General features: G+C 47.6%; 1 protein-coding gene across 1 annotated transcript in view; it reads left to right on the top strand.

Annotated features, from left to right (window-relative positions):
• Positions 1 to 18,587, top strand: part of TCERG1L (transcription elongation regulator 1 like) — a gene marked incomplete at both ends in the record, with an annotated part of 62,491 nt that overhangs the window by 21,702 nt on the left and 22,202 nt on the right. The window contains 2 exons of the mRNA XM_079536042.1: positions 10,150 to 10,275; positions 18,285 to 18,379. Of these exons, the coding sequence (XP_079392168.1) occupies positions 10,150 to 10,275; positions 18,285 to 18,379 (221 nt within the window). The remainder of the gene's footprint in view (positions 1 to 10,149; positions 10,276 to 18,284; positions 18,380 to 18,587) is intronic.

Raw genomic sequence — 18,587 nt, 5'->3', positions numbered from 1 at the left:
TGAAAGGGACCTCTGGAGATGCCCCTGTTAAAGCAGGTTCCCTACAGTAAGTTGCATGACAGTGTTCAGGTGGGTTTTGAATTGCTCCAGAGAAGGAGAATCCACCCCCTTTGTGGGCAGCCTGTGCCAGTGCTCTGTTATGCTGATGGTACAGAAGTTCTTTCTCATTGCAAAAGTCAAAGCTCATCCAGAGCTGGGAGGTGTCTGTGCCCAGCCCTGCTGATGCTGGGTGCCGTGGTTCCAGGTGGGCTCAGCCATCGTCTGGAGATGGGTGCTGGCAGCGGGGCAGAGCTGCCCCCCCCAAGGCAAGGAGGGTGGGAACAAAAAGCCCTCTGCAATAATTCCTAGGAGAACTCTTAAATCAGGAAACCTCTGTGATCCCGAATGTGGCAGCAAGACTTTGAAAAGCAATTAGCGTTTTAACAGCCTGCAATTAACAGCTTCTGAATGATGAATGTGGGTGGGCAGCAGCAGAGCTCCTGCAGAAACACTGGGCTCTGCAGCCAATGCCTGAGCCCTCCTGCAGACCTGTCCTTGGGTTTCTGGTTGTTTTTTAACCTAGATGCTGTTTACAAGCATGGGCAATACAGCACACCTTATATGTGGGGGTATATATGTATACATATAAAAGACTGAACAGGGGCAATTTAGCTGTAAACATTTAAGTTTTACGACTCCTTTTGACTTCTCTTTGAATTCACTTTGATTTGATTTCTTTCTCTCTCCATCCGCTGGAAATTAAAAACAACAAAAGTAGATTGCTAAAAGGAGGCAAAACAGCCAGAAGGATAGAAGGGGTCTTTCCCTATTGCTGTTCATTGGCTGAAGATGTGCGCTGACATTTTGTGCTTTTGCTGCAGATTTACTGAAGTGTTTGCTGAGCTTCTGTCTGTCCGTAGAATTATAGGATCTTTAAGGCTGGAAAAGACCTCTAAGATCATCAGGTTTGACTGTCAGCCCATCCCCAGCACGGCTCTGGGGCAGGAGCTCTGCCTGCAGTGGGAGCTGGGGCACAGCCAGGGTGCCTTCCTAGTAGGGAAATGTGAGTTTGGAGTTTGGGTAAAGGAGAATGGAAAATTTAGAGAAAGGCCTTTGGACTTGCTGTGTGGTGGGTTGGGTATAACCAGAGAGAACACAGTGCCCAACGGTGGGCAGTCCCTGTCCATGGAGGTGCTCAGAACCACAAGGATGTGGCACTGAGGGATGTGAGCAGTGGGCATGGCGGGGTCTCACAGAGCTTTTCCAGCCTCAATAACTCTGTGATTCCTGCGTCCTCCTTCGGTGTTGTTTTCATAGGGTTTGTACCGAGAGATTTTTTTCTGAAGGGAGAAGTCATGGCAGCATGTTATGGGCTGCAGTGTTGGTCATCCTGTAAGGCTCAGGCTGGTGGGAATCCCAGCTGGAAGACAGCAGCTGAAGGTCTCGTCCCAAAAGTAAAACTGCTGATTTTCCTCTCCTTTTCCCCAAATTGGTATCTTACATGTGTGACATACGTTTGATACCAAAACAGATCCTTTTGAAGGAAACAGTTTTTGGGATAGCCTTTAGTAGAAGAGAAGTAATGTAAAGCAATGCCAGTCTAATGCAAATTGTAATCTAATGCTTGCAGCCATGCTGTCTTGATGATTTGTATCTTGTAAATATCTGCTTGCATGAAACGAGATGAAATCGTATTTTCTCTTCTTCCCTAGAAATCAATTGTCCTCTTCAAATCACAGAGAATGAAAATTATACATTATAGAGTAGCTCTGTAATCTGCAGTCGTGCAGTGCAGCCTGAGCTTGTTCTGTGGGTATGAGGACAGCTGCTGTGTTTCAGAAGAAAAGATGAGTGTGGGTTGGTTTGGATGGCCGTGGTACGGCCCCGAGCCTGCAGCACAGCTGTAGCTCCTCAGCTCTGCGAAGTCGTGCCTTTGCTTTTTTGGAAGCTCTTGAGATAATTTAAACCCCAAGTTTAAAGCAAGACAGTAATGAAGATGCAGGAGGAGAGCGTTATGTGATTTTGACTGGGCTCTGTGGAAGTAATTGCCACGTTATCAGCATTTGGCTCTGCTCCAAAATACATCACACTTAATTATCTGAAACTGATAGTGACACACAGCTCGCCAGCGTTCTGACATGATAATTTATTTTTGATTTTATCTTTAAGGGAACAAGCGATAATTGCCCCAAAAATGAAAATCATGAAGGCACTTTTCTTTACATTTAATTTCTTAAGTTTCTCTTAGCACTTCATTTTTCTGTTTTGTGCATCACTCTTTTATGAAAACAAAGTGCTGTTGGGATTCAATTTAAGGCGGTGTTTCTCTGACAACGAAAACACAACTGGAAGTATAAAGGATCTCTGAGGATTTTCCTCCAAGCAACCACAGCAGCAGCACAGTTTTGGCCGCCCCTTGAGTCACTGTAAGCATTCAGCCCTGAATGGCACAGCTCGCCCTGCTGCAGCTCAGTGGTGCCTAGGGCACATAGCAGCCCTGCTGGCCTGAATCTGGGCATGCTTTCTGCTGGCAGGCCCTGTGGCAGCTTGGGTTGGCATAGCATTTTGGGGTGTTCTTTGTGAGTGTAGCAGAGATACAAAGACGTGGCTTGAAGCAGTGATGGAGCACCTGGTGGGAAGGCAGGGCCAGCCCAGGGGAGCTCGGGTACATGCAGTGCAGCTGAGTGACTGGATGGATGGAACCAAGATTCACCCCTTCCAGACCTCATTAAAGGGCTGGCAGTGGAGGTGAGGGTATTCTACTGGCGATCCCTGCCTACCTGAGGCCTTCAGATCACTTATTTTATCTCAGTTACAACTTAATCTTTAGGAGAAAAAAAAAAGAAAAAAAATAGAAAAAAAGAGAATCCTGACTTGTGATTCATATCTTAGGATTCCCCAAGTGCTTCCATAGCATCTGTGAATAATTCTAATGCTCAGACACAAAGAAGTGCTCATTCTTCTTCCAGCCCAGAGTGGCCAAGCAGCTCTCAGGCTGATGGGGGGGAGGCAGGGATGCTGTGCTCCATTCCTCTGAATTCAGTGGTGCACCAGGAGCTGTCTTCCTACTACAGCTTCAGTGTGTATGTCATAGATGTGTTCTTGTGCCCTGTTTGCCTTCTGCCATGTGCAGTGTAAGGGAGATGGGAGTGGAGATTAGTAGCTATGGGCAAAGTGAGGTCTGTGCTGCAGAACTCCTGCAGGAACCCAGCCCTGGGAGCCAGCTGCAGTGGCTGCCTGTGGAAGGAAGCGAGCTAATGGAGTGGGCTGAGATTCAGATAGCTCCCTGGGTAGTTCATGGAGAGCATCTTAACTGATCCTAATGACTGTAAATTACAGAATTCTGTGATTTTGGGATAAGCATTGAGTGCAATTAAAACTACTGAAGAATTACAACACTTACTTTGTTTACTTGTTTCCACATGGTAGTGCTTTCCACTGGAGCTACCACCGTACAAAGGTGGCTGCTCATCTTGGAAGCACGGCATGCTGGCCATTGTTGCTCCTCATCTGTCTGGGATCAAATCCGAAATCCAAAAAGCATCTATCCTTGCTTCTAGTACTTGTTTAAGTTGAAAACATGGAAGCTGGTTGAAATCCTTCTAGCTTTGGGTAGCAGTATTTTCCATGATTGACAGAGGACTCTTCAAGCTTCTGAAATTATTCCTGTTTTTCCAGTAGCCAGAGCCAACCTGTTTTGCTCTTGCTGGGAGCCAGATCTGGGAGTCAGGAGCTCCCTCAAGCAGCTGTTGTCATAGGTGGCTCTGGGGCAAGGAGCATCTCTTTTGTTCCTAATCCTTCCGAGGCACTTCTACAGGAAATTCTTTCTGGTACCACAGAAGATGCCCACACAAAGTGTTCTGTTGCTCATTCTTGTCTTTCAATAAATGTTTGTGTAGTGGTGAGATCAGTTTGAGGAGAGCAACTGCTGCTCAGTAGCTGGGAAGCCAGCACATTTCTGCAGGTGTTGCAAATGGGTTGATGGATCCCAGAAAAATGAACAATTCTCTGTATTAGCAGGTACTGGTGTTCCCAAGGTGCCTGCTGCAAGCAGCCACAAAGCAACATGGGTTCTGTATCACAGCAGGTTGGCTGGTGCAGACTTGGGTGCAGCGTGCCCATCCTAAGGTTGTGTGGATACAGAACTACAGCACATGTTTTTGGGTTTGTAAATTAAGAGTCGTTTTGTAGTGAGGATCTCCATGCAGTCAGTGGGAGCTGTGCAGCTGTCAGTCTGCAGCACTTCTGGCTGTTTTTTTATGTGCAAGAGTTGCTTGTTGGTTTTGTTTTCCCTTAATTTGATGTTACACTCCATGATGTGTCCTGTCTGGCAGGACAAGGGGAAATGGTTTTAAGATGAAGGAGGGAAGATTGAGGTTGGATATCAAGGAGAAGTTCTTTGCTATGAGAGTGGTGAGGTGCTGGAACAGCTGCCCAGAGAGGCTGTGATGCCCCGTCCATCCCTGGAGGTGTTCAAGGCCATTGGATGGGGCCCTGGGCAGCCTGGGCTGTTATGAAATGTGGAGGTTGGTGGCCCTGCATGTGTTGGGGGGGTTGGATCTTCATGAGGTCCCTTCCAACCCAAGCCATTCTATTATTCTGTAATAATGGGTGCTTCCTGGTTTGCTGTGCACAGGTTAGAGTCTGCACCAGGAAATCTGGAGCCCCGTTCTGACCCCTGGGACACAGAGGAAACCTGGGGTTCCTCCTCTGGTTCCACTGGGTTTCACTGCACTGAGTTCATCTGCTCTGTGATGTTACAAGACTTTGTGGTTGTTATCAATGACAGATGAGGAATTGATGACAAGTTCAAGAGGATTTAAGGGTGATGTGCTTGCATCCCACAAGAATTGCTTTCTCTCTGTACTTACTGCAAGGAGAAATGGCGGCTAGGTCTGCTTCTATGAGCAAAGCTCTTCTGAGCATTTTAGATTCAACATTAGAACTCTGTATTTAATGTGTATGTCCTGGTTTGGGCAGTTCTAGGTTTGGGTAGCTGGTTTCTTTCATGCAGGAGAGGAATTACACTGACTGGTATCCAAAGGACAGAGACCATGTGCCATCAGCACTGCAACGTGGGCCCTTGGAAGCTCTCAGGCAAAGCCTTCCCCATGCACAACCTGAGCACTGAATATTTAATGCTCTTTGTTAATACATTCTCTCATTACGTTTCAATTTGGATGTAAAAAAGAACCATTGCAGCTCATATTTGACTTAGAAATAAACATATCGTGGAGTACCTGCCGGGCTTGTTATTAACTCTGGGATTTTCAGTGTTGCATCAGTGGCTTGAAAGTCAACAAAATGGTGCTGTTAATGGATTTTCTGCTCTTCAGTGATGGGAACACTTTTGAAAATCACATTCTTGGGCTCAGTCTCACTGAAATATTTTGTCATCTCAAAAAAGCCAAAGGTGATCCAGATGTTGTCTTCTGCTCCTGAACTATGAGGATAAAGGAAAAATTCCTTCTCAGAAGGAGATCAGGCTGCCCAGGGGGTGGGGGAGTCCCTGTCCCTGGAGGGGCCGTCTGTGGGGATGTGGCACTGGGGGATGTGGGCAGGGGGCTTGGCGGGTGGGCTGATGCTGGGGATCTCAGAGGGCTTTTCCAACCTTAATGATTCTATGATTCTTTTTCAAGTAGGAGCAAACGTTCAGGATCTTGTCCTTTTTCTGAGGCTGTCTATGTGATTCCATTGCCTCCACTGACAATGAAAACTTTTCAGTAAGAACACCAACATTTTAGTATGGGTTTTAGCAGCAAGGGCATGGAGATTTTCACTTCTCATGAGTTCCTGGTCCTGCAGTGCAGGAGGCACAGGACTTATCCTGCACAGCGTGGCTGTGGGGTGCAGCCCTCAATGGCTGAGGAGGAGGAGGTTGAGGAGGATGAGGAAGGCTCTTGGCAGGGCAGCAGTGTGTGTGTCTGGCTGTTGGCTGGCAGGCACTGACTCTCTTAGCAGCTCAGACTGTAGCAAGGAAGAGCTGCAGTGGCAGCGCTCTGGCTTCCACCATGGTTTACTGGTTTTGTTTAGGGAATGAGCCAATGGATGGTTGTAATCAGTTGTGTTTTTTGTGCCCTGGAGATACCAGTCTGGCTGCAAAGTGGCTGAGCAGTGGGACCCTGTTCTTTCTTTCTCAGTCAGTTCTATTTGCTGCTGTTGAGTGGTGTGAAGGTTAGCTCCATCCTCTGAGCTCTGGAAGCAGGATGCTGCCTGCATGCCTTGGGATGCTCCGGCTGTGGTGCTGGGCCTGGGCAGCAACAGTCACTTTCCTCCCTTAGTTCTGCACAGGAGGCTCCTCCTGTCTCAGGCAGCTCCAGTCTGCTTTGAGTAATTGCTTTGCCTCTCTCTTATTGGCATGATTTATTGAGGACATGCCTGCTGTCATTTCATCCTAGTCAAAATAAATGCCCTTATTATCTTTGTTTTCTCTTAGCAGCAGAATGCAGTGAATACAGGCAGATGTTTCTAAATGAAGAAGAACACAAGGGATGATCCTTTCTTTGTGTTCTGGTGAGGAGACATCCCAGAGGAGCCCTGCCCAGGAGCATGCAGTGTCCCCAAGCAGCATCCTGTGACACACAGGGTACAGCTGGTGGGAGGATCCTGCTGCTCCCAGCTCTGAGGTACCCTGCTCCTGAAACAAGCATGCCCCGATAGTGGAGCTGAGTTTTAGGAACTCCTGTTGATGTCACCTGGGTTTGCCCTCCCGTAGGCTGGGAAATGCACTGGGATGTGCGGGTGACTGCATGCTGGTTCCAGTGCCACCACCGTGGTGCTTTGAGGCTGACTCCATTTGTGAAGCAGAGGTACAGCGCATGAATTCTGGTAACACCATTCCTGTGGGTGCTTCAAGGAGCACAGGTTTTGTAAAGTATCGTTGCATTTAGGAAGTTTAACAGAAGAGGAACCTGTGAAGCTAGAGGAATGGCATTTGTGTAATTGAAAGTTGCTTCTCCTGTTTGCCTGGTGCTGCCCAACTTGATGTGTCCCCTGCTGCATATATGGGGACAGCATTCTCTGCTGCAGAACAAGCACAGCTGGGAATTTCCCATTCAGTTCTTGGGCTGTGCGAGCAGTGATGGACAATGACAGGTCAGGTGTGCTTGGTAACTGGGCTGTCCACTATGGCTGTCCCAGGTTGGGCCAGTACAGCTATAACTATTCCCAGTAGGACCAGCACAGCTATAAGCAGCCCCAGCCAGGCCAGCTTCCCACATTGTGAGCTGACCAAGGAGCAGGAGATGCAGCTGACACCAAAGCTGCTGTGCCTGCAAGTAGTGGAAGGATTAACCACCTGTCTGTCCACTGCAGGGATCCCATCAGCATCACTGCCTGCATTCTGCAGAAATTAGGGGAGCAAAGCAGTTTTTGTTTGGGGATGAGCCACTTTTCCTCCTTAGCCACCACAGGGTGATGCCTCGTTCTGCTTGCTCTGTCTCTGCTGTCGTGTTTTGGATCTCCCAGTGAGAAACTTCCAGTGACTGTTTCTTTAAGATCTTCCTCCTTCATTCACAACTTTTTCTCTTCCTTCTCCACCCCTCCGCAGCTGTAGCTGCACTGGGGCCACTCTCTCTGGGTGCTCGGGTACCCAGGCTGCTCTCACCTGCCTTAGTCCTCCTCTGTCCTTGCAATGTCATCACGGTTACACTGAGATACAGGCTGCTTAGCTTTTTAAATGACAGTAAAGTGCATTTGCACTGAAATAATTTTTAAAATGGAGAGGTGTTTCCAAACACAAAACTTATGGGTGGGTGCTCCTTGGCTTTAAGGGTATCCAGAAATGTGTCAGGTTCTTTGTGGCTGGTATTTGGGTATTATTCCAGCCCAGGTTATGTGGAGTTCATATTGAAAGCTTATATTGCATTATGACATTCAGTGAAATCCACCGAGTTTATTTGCATTCCAAATCCATCTATTGCAAAGACTGCTTTTTCATGAGCACAAAGTACCAGAAAGCATAAATATTTATTTCTTAAAGTTTATGATTGCCTTAAATCATTCGAGCTTATTTAGCAAGCATAAGTTATAATTGAAGTAAGCCATTGAGCCTGATCTGCATGTATTAAAAATATCTATACGTATGTGTATATGTATCTATGTATATACTTGAGTCAAATACGGGTGGAAGCTCTGAGCTAATTGCTTCCATCACACTGAAAGACGCACCGATAATTTCATTTTTCCTCCAGGTGATCATAAATCACTGCAAAGAGACAGTTAAAGCTGTACAGAGCAGAGCCATGCTTCAACGTGCAGTGTGTGTTTGATGGATAAAAGCTGAGCTAATACGCAGTGCTGTGTGTCCATCCATAGGGAGACAGCTCAGCACATCGTGACCTCATTCCAGGTTCATTTGTGGAATTGCAGACTGCCATGGGTTTGCATACATGAAGGGATGCTTCTGTTCATGGGCTCCTTAGGAGTGGCCGACTTCAAAGTGCTCCCATGGCCATTGTGCCACAGGGAGCACAGCGGGCGTCACGCCGTCCTGCTTCTCTCCTGGAAGGGATTTATTTGTCCAACATTCTTACCTCTGTCTGGAGTCCCGCTGGCTCCTTGCCATCTGTCCCTCTGGCTGCAGCCGTGCCAACAGCTGGTGGAGCTGCCAGCCTGCTCCTGTCAGCCCAGCAACTGCTGCCTGCGGGGTGCGGGTGGCACATTGGCCATCCTGGCTCTGGCAGGGCCGTAAGAAGCCCATACAAACGTTCAGTGTCTGCTTACATCTGTATGATTTTCATGCCTCAGGAGGAGGGCAACAGAATACAACATGGGGGTGGATGTGCTGCAGTGCTGCTCCAGGTGCACGTCCTCCTGGCTGTGTGTGGATGGAGACGTGCAGCACAAATTGCAGCACAAACACTGTCTGCAGAATGCTCACTTTGAAGGGGAAACTCCCCTCTCCCAGAAGCTGAATCCTGCATCCCCAAAGCCCGAAGGCCACATGGAATTACCTACTGTGCTCTCACTGAAGTGACAACCAAGAGTAAAGTTTTGAGGAATAAAAAGTGTATCAAAGTATCCATTGCTATAATAGAACCAAATGTTATATTGAGGGAAGCAATCGGTGTTTTTCATGTTAGTAAAAACTGGGCTCAATCTGCTTTGACAGCTGGGACCTGGGAAACAAAGATCAGTGAAGAAATGGGCAGAGTACAAGAAGTAAAAGAATGAACGTTCCAGAAATGATCCCAAATCCTGCAGAATGCAGAGAAGTTTGGATGAGAACTCTTTGATGGTATCAGAGCATGCAGTGAAATGGAAGGGCAGTACATTCTGCAGCCTGCATCACACCTGGGAAATACGGTGTTACTGTCAGACTGCCTTAAACTAGGGATGTGTCTCGTCTGTTGGTTGGACTTGATGATCTTCAAGGTCTTTTCCAACCTGAGCAATTCTATGATTCTGCCAACTCAGCCTTGAAATGGTGCTTGTGAGCAGGAGATGGAGACTGCTAATGGAGCACCTGAATTCGTGTCTGAGTTGAGATGGTGGGAAGTTGTCCTTTAATTCTGGAAAAATACGTGCTGCCTGAATGCACTGTTAATGGGAAATCAATGCTCCAGATTTGACCTCAAATCTGGCACTAGCCACAAATTCTCAAGGTTTAAGTAGTGCAGTTTAATTAGCATCAATTTAGCAGCGATCCGGGTTGCTAATTTATCATGAACAAGGCATTTGAGCAGTTCAGTGATTTTCTGTTTTGTGAATCATCTTTGAGAAGGCTGTGATTCACTGGGATCAAGCTGGTAATTGAAATTATTGGCAAAATATTTCCCATGGATGGGGTGGGACACAGGTGGATTGTGGTGAGCAATAATGGGAAATGGATGTGTGCTATTTAGTCTTAATTAAGAAAACTGATCCTGCTGTGTGTGTCTTTTCTGAAGGCACTAAGATGTCCTTGCACATCTTGTTTTGAGGATCACATTTGTGTTAATGCACAGTATCTGCTTATCTGTTGAAAGTCAATGGATGTGGCGGTCAGGCTGGACCACTCACTTGTACAAACACAGACCTGGTCCCTCTAGCCTTGCCAAGGGTGTGGGGCAGAGAGTTTACAGGAGGCTGTACAACCCTTTTGAGAAATAAGGCTGACAAAAGTGCATTGTTTGATGGTGTTTGTGTCATCTGGAAAGAAAACATGATTTCACTGTGGTTTGAATGCAGGTTCAGCCTCGAGAGTGGATGCTCGCCTGGGTCCTTTGATGCCAGCACAAGTCACCAGGGTGACTGCTGTGGCTGCACCAGCTGTGACAATCATGGCAACCAACTTGATGGAGCAGACACTAACAGGTGTGTATGTGCTTCTGTAGACTGATTCTATCACTGAGACATATGCTGTGCGTCTGTGTTGTGATCAAACCCTGCTTTCCACTCTGCACAGTAACAGGGAACTCTTACAAAATGGGCTCTGATTTTGGCATTTGCAGCAGCTAGCTGTGAGAGCTTTCATTGTTGGCTCAGTCTGGCACTTGGCAGCAGTTTGGCATCTGGTGACACAAAAGGCAATTTCTGCACTGTCCTTGGGCTTTCTGTTTCCCATGCCAGTGGCATTCACAAATCTGTGGTGATAAAGCGGTTTCTTTTGGATAGGTGCTCCGTGAAGCTCCTTGGCTCATGTCTCCAACGATGCTGCATGCTGTGCTGTGTGATAAAACCATGTTGTTCATTCTCACGTCAGTGTGTGTGTTGCAAAAGGGAGCAAGCACTGTTCCTAAAAGCTGGGAGAAGTCTTGTGGCCTTGCTTGGATTTGTGTATACTCCTTGCAAGTCAGGATCAAAGAATTCAGATTTTGGTAGAAAATTGGGAGCATCTTTCCTAGCGAGATGAAATTCTGCAGTACTGCTGTTATGGTGAAGACAGAAGCTCTGGTGGGGGGCTGGGGAGTGGGGGTGAGACTGCATTTGGATTGGACAGATTGTCCCTTGCACGGGGGAGCTGCAGCTGTTGGCAGAGGTGAGAGGTGGCGGCAAGATCCCTGCAGGTGTGCTTGCAAGGTGAGTGCATTGTGAGCCACATCTCATGGCGCGTGCTGGGCATCGTAGGCAATTATGGGCTGTCTGTTCTGCTGTCACTTCTCTGGCCCTCTGTGCCCATACAGGTCTTCCCCACTGCTCAGGTAGATGTTTCAGAAAAACCCACTTTGGGGTTAGCTGTGCCAAGCAAGCATGTAGCATGCCCCCAGGGCAGGGCTGCCACTGCCAGGTCTGCCGGTGGAATTTGCCTTGCTGAGCATTCCAGCTCTGAGACTTTCCCAAAATATTATTACACAGACATAAATCTGAAGGAAAGTTCGTGTTTCTTTTGACATGCTTTGTTTTAAAGTTTCTCTTTGGCGCAGTTTGCTTTTGCAAAACACCACCTGCTTTTTTCACCACAGTATTTACAAAGACCTGTTTGTTCTCCCCAGAGCCACTGAGGTGCTGTTGATTTGCTTTCTTGTTGGGAATGAGCAACAGAAGAAATATTAGAACTGTATAAAAAATGCACAGATGGAAAGACAAAGACCGTAGAATCATAGAAAGGCCTGGGCTGAAGAGGACCACAATAATCATCTAGTTTCAACACCCTGCTGTGCGCAGGGTCGCCAACCACCAGACCAGGCTGCCCAGAACAGATCTGTGCTAGAATCACGCTGTTCTGCCCTTTGTTTCTTGTGGGAAGCTGAAATCATGGTTTGTAATGTATTTCATGTCAAATGTGTCTGCTGTCCCCCCTTTGGTGGGCTTGCACAAGCCCTCCTGATCTGTCCATCCACTGGATGAGGACTGCGTTGTATGAAGCCTTTGATATTTAATGACTTTGGTGAGTGAGCCAATAGAAAATCTAGGGGTGACACTGCTGAGAGCTTTCATAGAGTGAATCATAGAATCATAGAATGCTTTGGGTTGGAAGGGACCACTAAGATGATCAAGTTCCAAACCCCTCCTGCAGGCAGGGACACCTCCCACAGACCAGGTTGCTCACAGCCCATCCAGTGGTTTGGAAGAGCAATCACTGTATTTTTCCTTGTGTACAAGTAATGTAAATAGGATGAAAATTTTATGTTTGTTTTTGGCTTTCCCTTGAAAATTGAAAACACATTCATCTTCCTCTGATATTCATCTTTGATTTCCTGCTGACTGCACTGAGAGAACAGCAATTTCACTCGAGTTTTTTCTGTAACATTTCTCAGGAGATGACACTCCCTTCTGCAGGATGCTTCCAGCTGTCGTTATTTCCAGTGGAAAAACCATCAAAGAAAGAATGACAATTAAGAGGAATTGGCAGTAATGCAGGTGATTTCAGGTGTCAGCCACCAGATACCCCAGGAAAGGAAGCTGGTGGGGTATGAGAGCTGGGTTTGGGCAGCCTGGTGAGCATCAGCTCCATGCAGTCAATCTGTAAACTCGTGAGCTGAGCATTTCATTGTGTACGTGGCATCCTGAGCCACCATGCTGTGCTTGCAGTGCCCATGGCAGGAACAATAAGCCAACAAATGTCTTTTGCAGGACATTCCAGCCGTGCTTCCATTCTGCAGTATAGATAAGTCTTTTTCTGACTTTGCTTCTAAAGAGAAAATCTGTGTGTTCAGGGACACTTAGTGCAGTTGTATTCTGCTCATGATAGCACAAAAAATTCTTCCTTCCTCAAGACAAAATTAAATTTTTTTGGGATGTCTGGGGCAGAGGTAATAAACAGAGTCTACAACAGTCCTGGCTTCCAGTAACCATTTATTTTGTGATGGAAGCTGGAAAAATCTAATGCCAAGTACAAATCATATTTGTTTCCTGTTGTGGTTTAACCCGGAGGGGCTCAGCACTGCACAGTCATTCACTCCATCCAATGTGATGGGGAGAAGAACTGAAAAAATCAAAGTAGAGCTCATGGGTTGAAATAAAACTGTTTAGTAAGATAGAGAAAAGGATGGTTGTTATGACTATGTTTATATATAAGAGGAGGATAAGCGAAGTCAACTCACTGAAAGGGTAGATAACAGCAGGACAAGGGGAAATGGCTTTAAGATGAAGGAGGGAAGATTGAGGTTGGATGTCAGGGTGAAGTTCTTTGCTATGAGAGTGGTGAGGTGCTGGAACAGCTGCCCAGAGAGGCTGTGATGCCCCGTCCATCCCTGGAGGTGTTCAAGGCCATTGGATGGGGCCCTGGACAGCCTGGGCTGTTATGAAATGTGGAGGTTGGTGGCCCTGCATGTGTTGGGGGGGGTGGATCTTCATGATTCTTGAGGTCCCTTCCAACCCAAGCCATTCTATGAATCTATGATATATATATATATGAATGTATATAACAAGTGATGCACAAGCAATTGCTCACCACCCTCAACCGATGCCCAGTGAGCTCCCAGAAGAGTGTGAGATGAACTCCCAGCCCTTCAGAACTCCTTCTGCTCCACATCCTGTGATATGAAGCGTCCCTTTGACCAGTTTCACTCATCTGCCCTTGTTCTGTTTGCTTCCTGGGCCATTGGCTGGGATGGCCTGGGCTGTACAGCTCTGCTCAGCTGCAGCTATCCAAGTGAGGCTGCTAGCAGCATCATTTTTCTCTTAGAACTGGAGCTGAGCATCGTACCAGGCACTCTGAAGAGAACAATTCCATCCCAAGCAAGCAAGCCCAGGTAGAAGCAGGCTGCGCAGAAGCACACACACGCAGCTCCCAGTGCTGAGGGGTATCCATGCATGTGGTGTCTGGTGCTGCTGCATGGACGCTGTGGGACAGGAGCACAGAGCAGTCTATGCTGGGGGGGTTGGCTGGCGTGATGTGTGCTTTGCTTGTTTGCTGGGGAAGTGCTGGATATGGCAGTAGGTCTCCTTTAAAATAGAATATCTGTTGTTAAAATAGTGGCAAATGTCACCTCTGGGAGCGTGTAGGCTGTGTATCTGAGGAGCCAGGAGAGATGCTTGTCTGGGACCTCTGCACCAGGCACGGAGCCCACTTTGGTACAGCAGACAAAGAACGTGCTGCCATCATCCTACAGCTTCTGTTCAAAATCTTCAGGAAAATAACAGAGTGAATGGGAAAAGATTGCTGTAGAGGCAACAAACTGCTCAAGGAGGGACATTTAAGGAGGGAGGGAAGCACAGTGGAGTTTGACAGATCACAGTGGAACGTGTCAAAGCAGACGCAGACACTTCTCAGAGGGTGAAATAAGATGTGCAGGAGCAGACCAGGAGATGCCCATTGCATTGAATGGTTATGATGGGTTGAAGGTAGGACCCACATCTGTGGGAGTGGGGCACAGAAGTGTGCATGTCTGCAGCAAGGACAGCCCGGGGAAGCCTAGGGGCTAACCTACAGCATAGACACTTTAAGGAAGTATTCAGTGCAGTAATGAAACACCGGATGCCTAGAAGTGTGCACTTGAAGTAAACCCAATTCTTTGCAATATTTAGAGTCAACGTTTTAAGCCTATTTAAACTGCCATTGAGAATAACAGAGGTCTGGCCTCTAAAACCCTTAGCAGAGCAAAGCTTGATTCTGTCTTTGTCCATATCTTTTCACGGAGCGAATCAGCCTGCTCTAATTCTGCATTTAATAGCATGTTTATCATCATACACCTCCATCTGCGGCAATATACGTAGGATAATTTTCCTACTTCACCTCTACTTTTCATTCTGTGAATTATTCATGTCCTCTGGCTGCCGTGGAGTCTCAGAGAAATCCCTTTCATCAGGTTTCCTGACGCAGGCCCGGCACGAGCACATCGCTGGTAATTATACTGCTAAGTTTAGGGGCAAAACCGCTGTGTGATTATGTTGGAAGGACGTCACAGGGCTTAACTGCCTGCCTGCACTGCATTTCATGCATGTAAGTTTAAGAGAAACAAAAAGGTTGATTAATGGGAAAAGAGTAACCCTGAGCAACGATGTGCACCAGCTGCCAATGGAGGGTGATGCGGCGGTTGCCTTTCCAGTGTGTCTGGAGAAGCAGCCCCTCATCTTTCTGCCCAGCCCCATCCCAGCGAATGCTCCCAGAGCCTGGAGTGTGCCTGGAGGCTCAGAGCTGGCTGGGGAGGCACAGCCTTACAACTTCAGTCTCTCGATACAGTAATTTTGGAAAACCATCTCAGTATTTGCTGCGGATATAAAAAGAATTGACTCCCGATGTGCGCAGTGACTTAGAGCACTTCTCCCCCATTTTTCTTTTTTTAGATTTTTCTAAATTTCCATTTTATTTCATGTAAATTCACAATGTTGGGAAAGTCTATGTCGTGTGTGAATGCTTAATGCACGGTGCTGTAGAACAGTGGTGTGCTGTGCTGACCATGCTGTTTCAAGCAGAGATGCTGCACCCACATCCTTCCGTGAGGTCACTGCCCAGATGATGTGAGAGCTTTTCAAAGGAGAAGAAATGAGAGGTTGCCTCGGGCACTGCCAGCACAGAGCATCTCTGCAGGGAAGCCGTGTAAGGCCCAGGGAGTGAGAGCAGCTGCACAACTTCAGTTCAGTCAGCTCAGCTGCCCTTGGGCTCCGTGCAGCAAATAACCTGCAGCTGCAGCCAGCAGGGTGAGAGCAGCAGCAGAAGCAGTAGGGCTACCCCTATGCTACCTGCCTTTGCACCAAGCCACCACTGACTTGTCAGTGTTTCAGGTTCTGCCAAATTTCGTGTGTGCAACAGAATCATAGAATGGCTTGGGTTGAAAAGGACCACACTGATCATCTGGTTTCAACCACCCTGCTATGTGCAGGGTCGCCAACCAGCAGACCAGGCTGCCCAGAGCCACATCCAGCCTGCATGTAGTTTCCTTAAATCTACCAGTTGGCATTGATATGTTTTTATTATTGTATGTAAGTTAACAAATGATGCCAGCTTGGTAAATGTGTTCTCTTGTTCCTCGTGTGTGCATACACTGTGTGTGGGTGAATGAAAGTTCTTGGCTTCCTCTTAATCAGAATGGTAATGAAGACCGTAAAGGCATTGAAACAGCCTTTCTTTCTAGGATTAGAGAAGGAGATAGGAAGAGGCAGAGCTGCACATGGGGTTAATGTGATTTCCCTGCTGAAAGAAGGATAAGCCCAAAGTCTCTTAAGCATCATCTGAGTGTGTTGCTGCATGTTTAGCTGCTGCTTCTTTGCATGACAGCACTGGGGCTTTGCACTGTCAGGGCAGCGCTTTGCTGCTGTGTCACCAGGAGGTGCTGAGCCCTCCAGGGCTCTTTCTTGGGGGTTATTTCTGCAGATGGCCTCCAGCAGAGCTGCCCCAGTGGCTGCACAGCTCACATCAGCAGTGGGAAAACACAGCTCAGGGTAAGGGAGTGAAGTACTTTGGTGGATGTGAGGAAACAGCACATCTGTCCTCTGCTGTGTTTTGGAGCACAGGAATGAATCAGCAGAGTGGAATTTGAACCAGGTGTGTAGATGTGCCTCTCCTTCACAGAGTGAGGAATGAGAGAAATATCCTTGCTTCTCAGGTGTCCTTCTGCACCGTTTCTTCCCTCACACAGCTTTTCTGATGGGAGTTTTGTCATGGCTTGTGCCACTGTTGGCAAACACATTGCCCCTGGTTGTCTTTGCCAGCAGGACCCTGGGTGTTCTCTTGGCTGAAGATGCAGTGCTCCTGGGATGTGCCTGGCTTTGTGGCTGTCCAGGCTGGATGCTGTGACCATGGGGAGCTTGGGAGGAACACACAGCTTGCAGGGGGCTGACACTGGATGCTGCTTGGCTGCAGCACAGGCTGAGCTTGGCGGGTAGAGCAGAGTCCCTGCACCAGATGTCTGGTGAAGAGGGATACATTCAGAGATCCTCTTGATACTTATTAACTGCTCCCTTCTCCTGGCTCCTTTAATGTGTCAGTGAGTTGATGTGATTTGTAAATCCTCTTCTCCACCACCTATAAAAATTGAGTAATTTGTCTCTTGAGAAAAATGACATCGATTTACATTTTTATTATTGTGATATATTCTGTGGTGAATCAGAGTCAGATCCTTGACAGGTTCAGCCTTTTCTGTGGTGCTGAGGCTGCGTCTGTTCTGTTGTCTGAATAATATTCAAATGAATGGAATAGCATTTTAGGTGGGAATTGACTGTGTAAGGTGCAGTCCTGGAAAAACACCGCGTGCAAATAGTTTCTCTGAACCCAAGTTTTAGTTGGGTGACTGGAGAAAACTTGGCTAAGATGCCCAGGTGGAAAAGCGGAAGGGCAAGGAAAGGAAACAAGCAAATAGAAGAGAGATTATCTTTTGAATGGTTTCTTACTGTAAAAGCCACTTTTTCCTGATCGTTTGGGCTGTCTGATACCTGCTGCCTTTTGCCTTTCCTTCTGTTCATTATGGCCCCTCTGTTCTCCAGACGCAGTCATTTCATAGTGGAAGCACTTTTAGCATTTAGCATTTCAGATGCGGACAACTGCTTTGTGAAGGGGAAGAACTTGTTCTTACAACTGCTTCCAATTAAAAAGCAATTAAGAGCTCATGTGCAATTAAGAGCTTCTGTGGCAATTGCTACGGAATTGAAGCCAGCACATGGAAGCGCCTCCGGCTTGCAGGCTTTGCTGGATGTGTCCCTGCACTGTGTTAGCCTTCCTGGAGGTGGTGGGGCTGGCCCTTGGGAAAGATGTTCTACTGGTCCCTTGTGTCTGTGTTGCATCCATCCTGCATCCACCCTATGTCCATCGTGCATCCATCCATCCTGCATCCATTCTATGTCCATCCTGCATCCACTCATCCTGCATCTGTCCTGTGTCGGGGCGCAGCTGAATGACACTCTGTCCCCATTCCCCTCTCCATGTCTTCCTCTTCTCCTCCCACATTGCTCCATTTTCCCAGTCCCAAGCATAGCCTGACCTTCTCTTGGGGTTTGTCTGCACGAAAGCCTATCTCTGCAGCACTGATAGTGCAAGTGCAGTTAGTGTATGGGAGGTGCAAGTCGTTGTGCAAAGAGTGTATTATGAGAGTGCCTCATAATGGTCCTTTTTAAAGAAATTGTTGAGCCTGGTTTGGACTTTTAACCTCACATGCTGCTGTCCCCACCACTTCTTCTTGCTCTGTCCAGCAACCAGGTGATAACTTAGCAAAGAGAAGGGAAAATCCATTTCCAAAGCTTTTGAAGAATGCAGCTGGGGCCTGCAAGGCGGCTGGTGGTTCTGTCAAACACGGCCTTAAAAAAGCAGGTTTTGTGTTGGGGAAAAAAACCATGCTCGGTGTGGGCAGAGCTCTCTTTGAAGGACAAGTGCCACTGAAACAAGGTGTGAGCACCATGCTCCTCACCAGATGTGAGGTGCTGGGTTTGGGAGCTGGAGCCTGGACCTTCAGGTGGGAGCAGCCCCAGCCTTCCTGCATGTAACTAACGGGCAATGCTTCCCCTTGCAGATAAAGGCAGAGCACGCAGCAGAGCCTCCTGCCCCCCTGCCCTGATCCTTCACGCCGACAGGAGGAGCGCCTCTGTGGAGAGGGATGGCGACAAGGTCTGCTGTGCGTTCCCTTCTTCCCTTAATTCTTCCCTTAAAAACCATTGCGTGATACGGAACGGCACAGATCAGAGCCGGTACAAGGGACTGCTCTCTGATCAGGAGCTTGGTTTAATTGTGCTGTGGAGCTCTGTCAGCCAGGAGCACTACAGGGCTGCCTGCAGTGGGCACCCAGCTGCCTCAGGAGCCCTGTTCCAAGGAGGAG

The sequence above is a fragment of the Tetrao urogallus genome (genome assembly GCF_951394365.1).
Source record: "Tetrao urogallus genome assembly, chromosome: 5".
Classification (NCBI taxonomy): domain Eukaryota; kingdom Metazoa; phylum Chordata; class Aves; order Galliformes; family Phasianidae; genus Tetrao; species Tetrao urogallus.
Note: the sequence above shows the minus strand (reverse complement) of the source record. Positions and strands in the feature narration are given on the sequence as shown.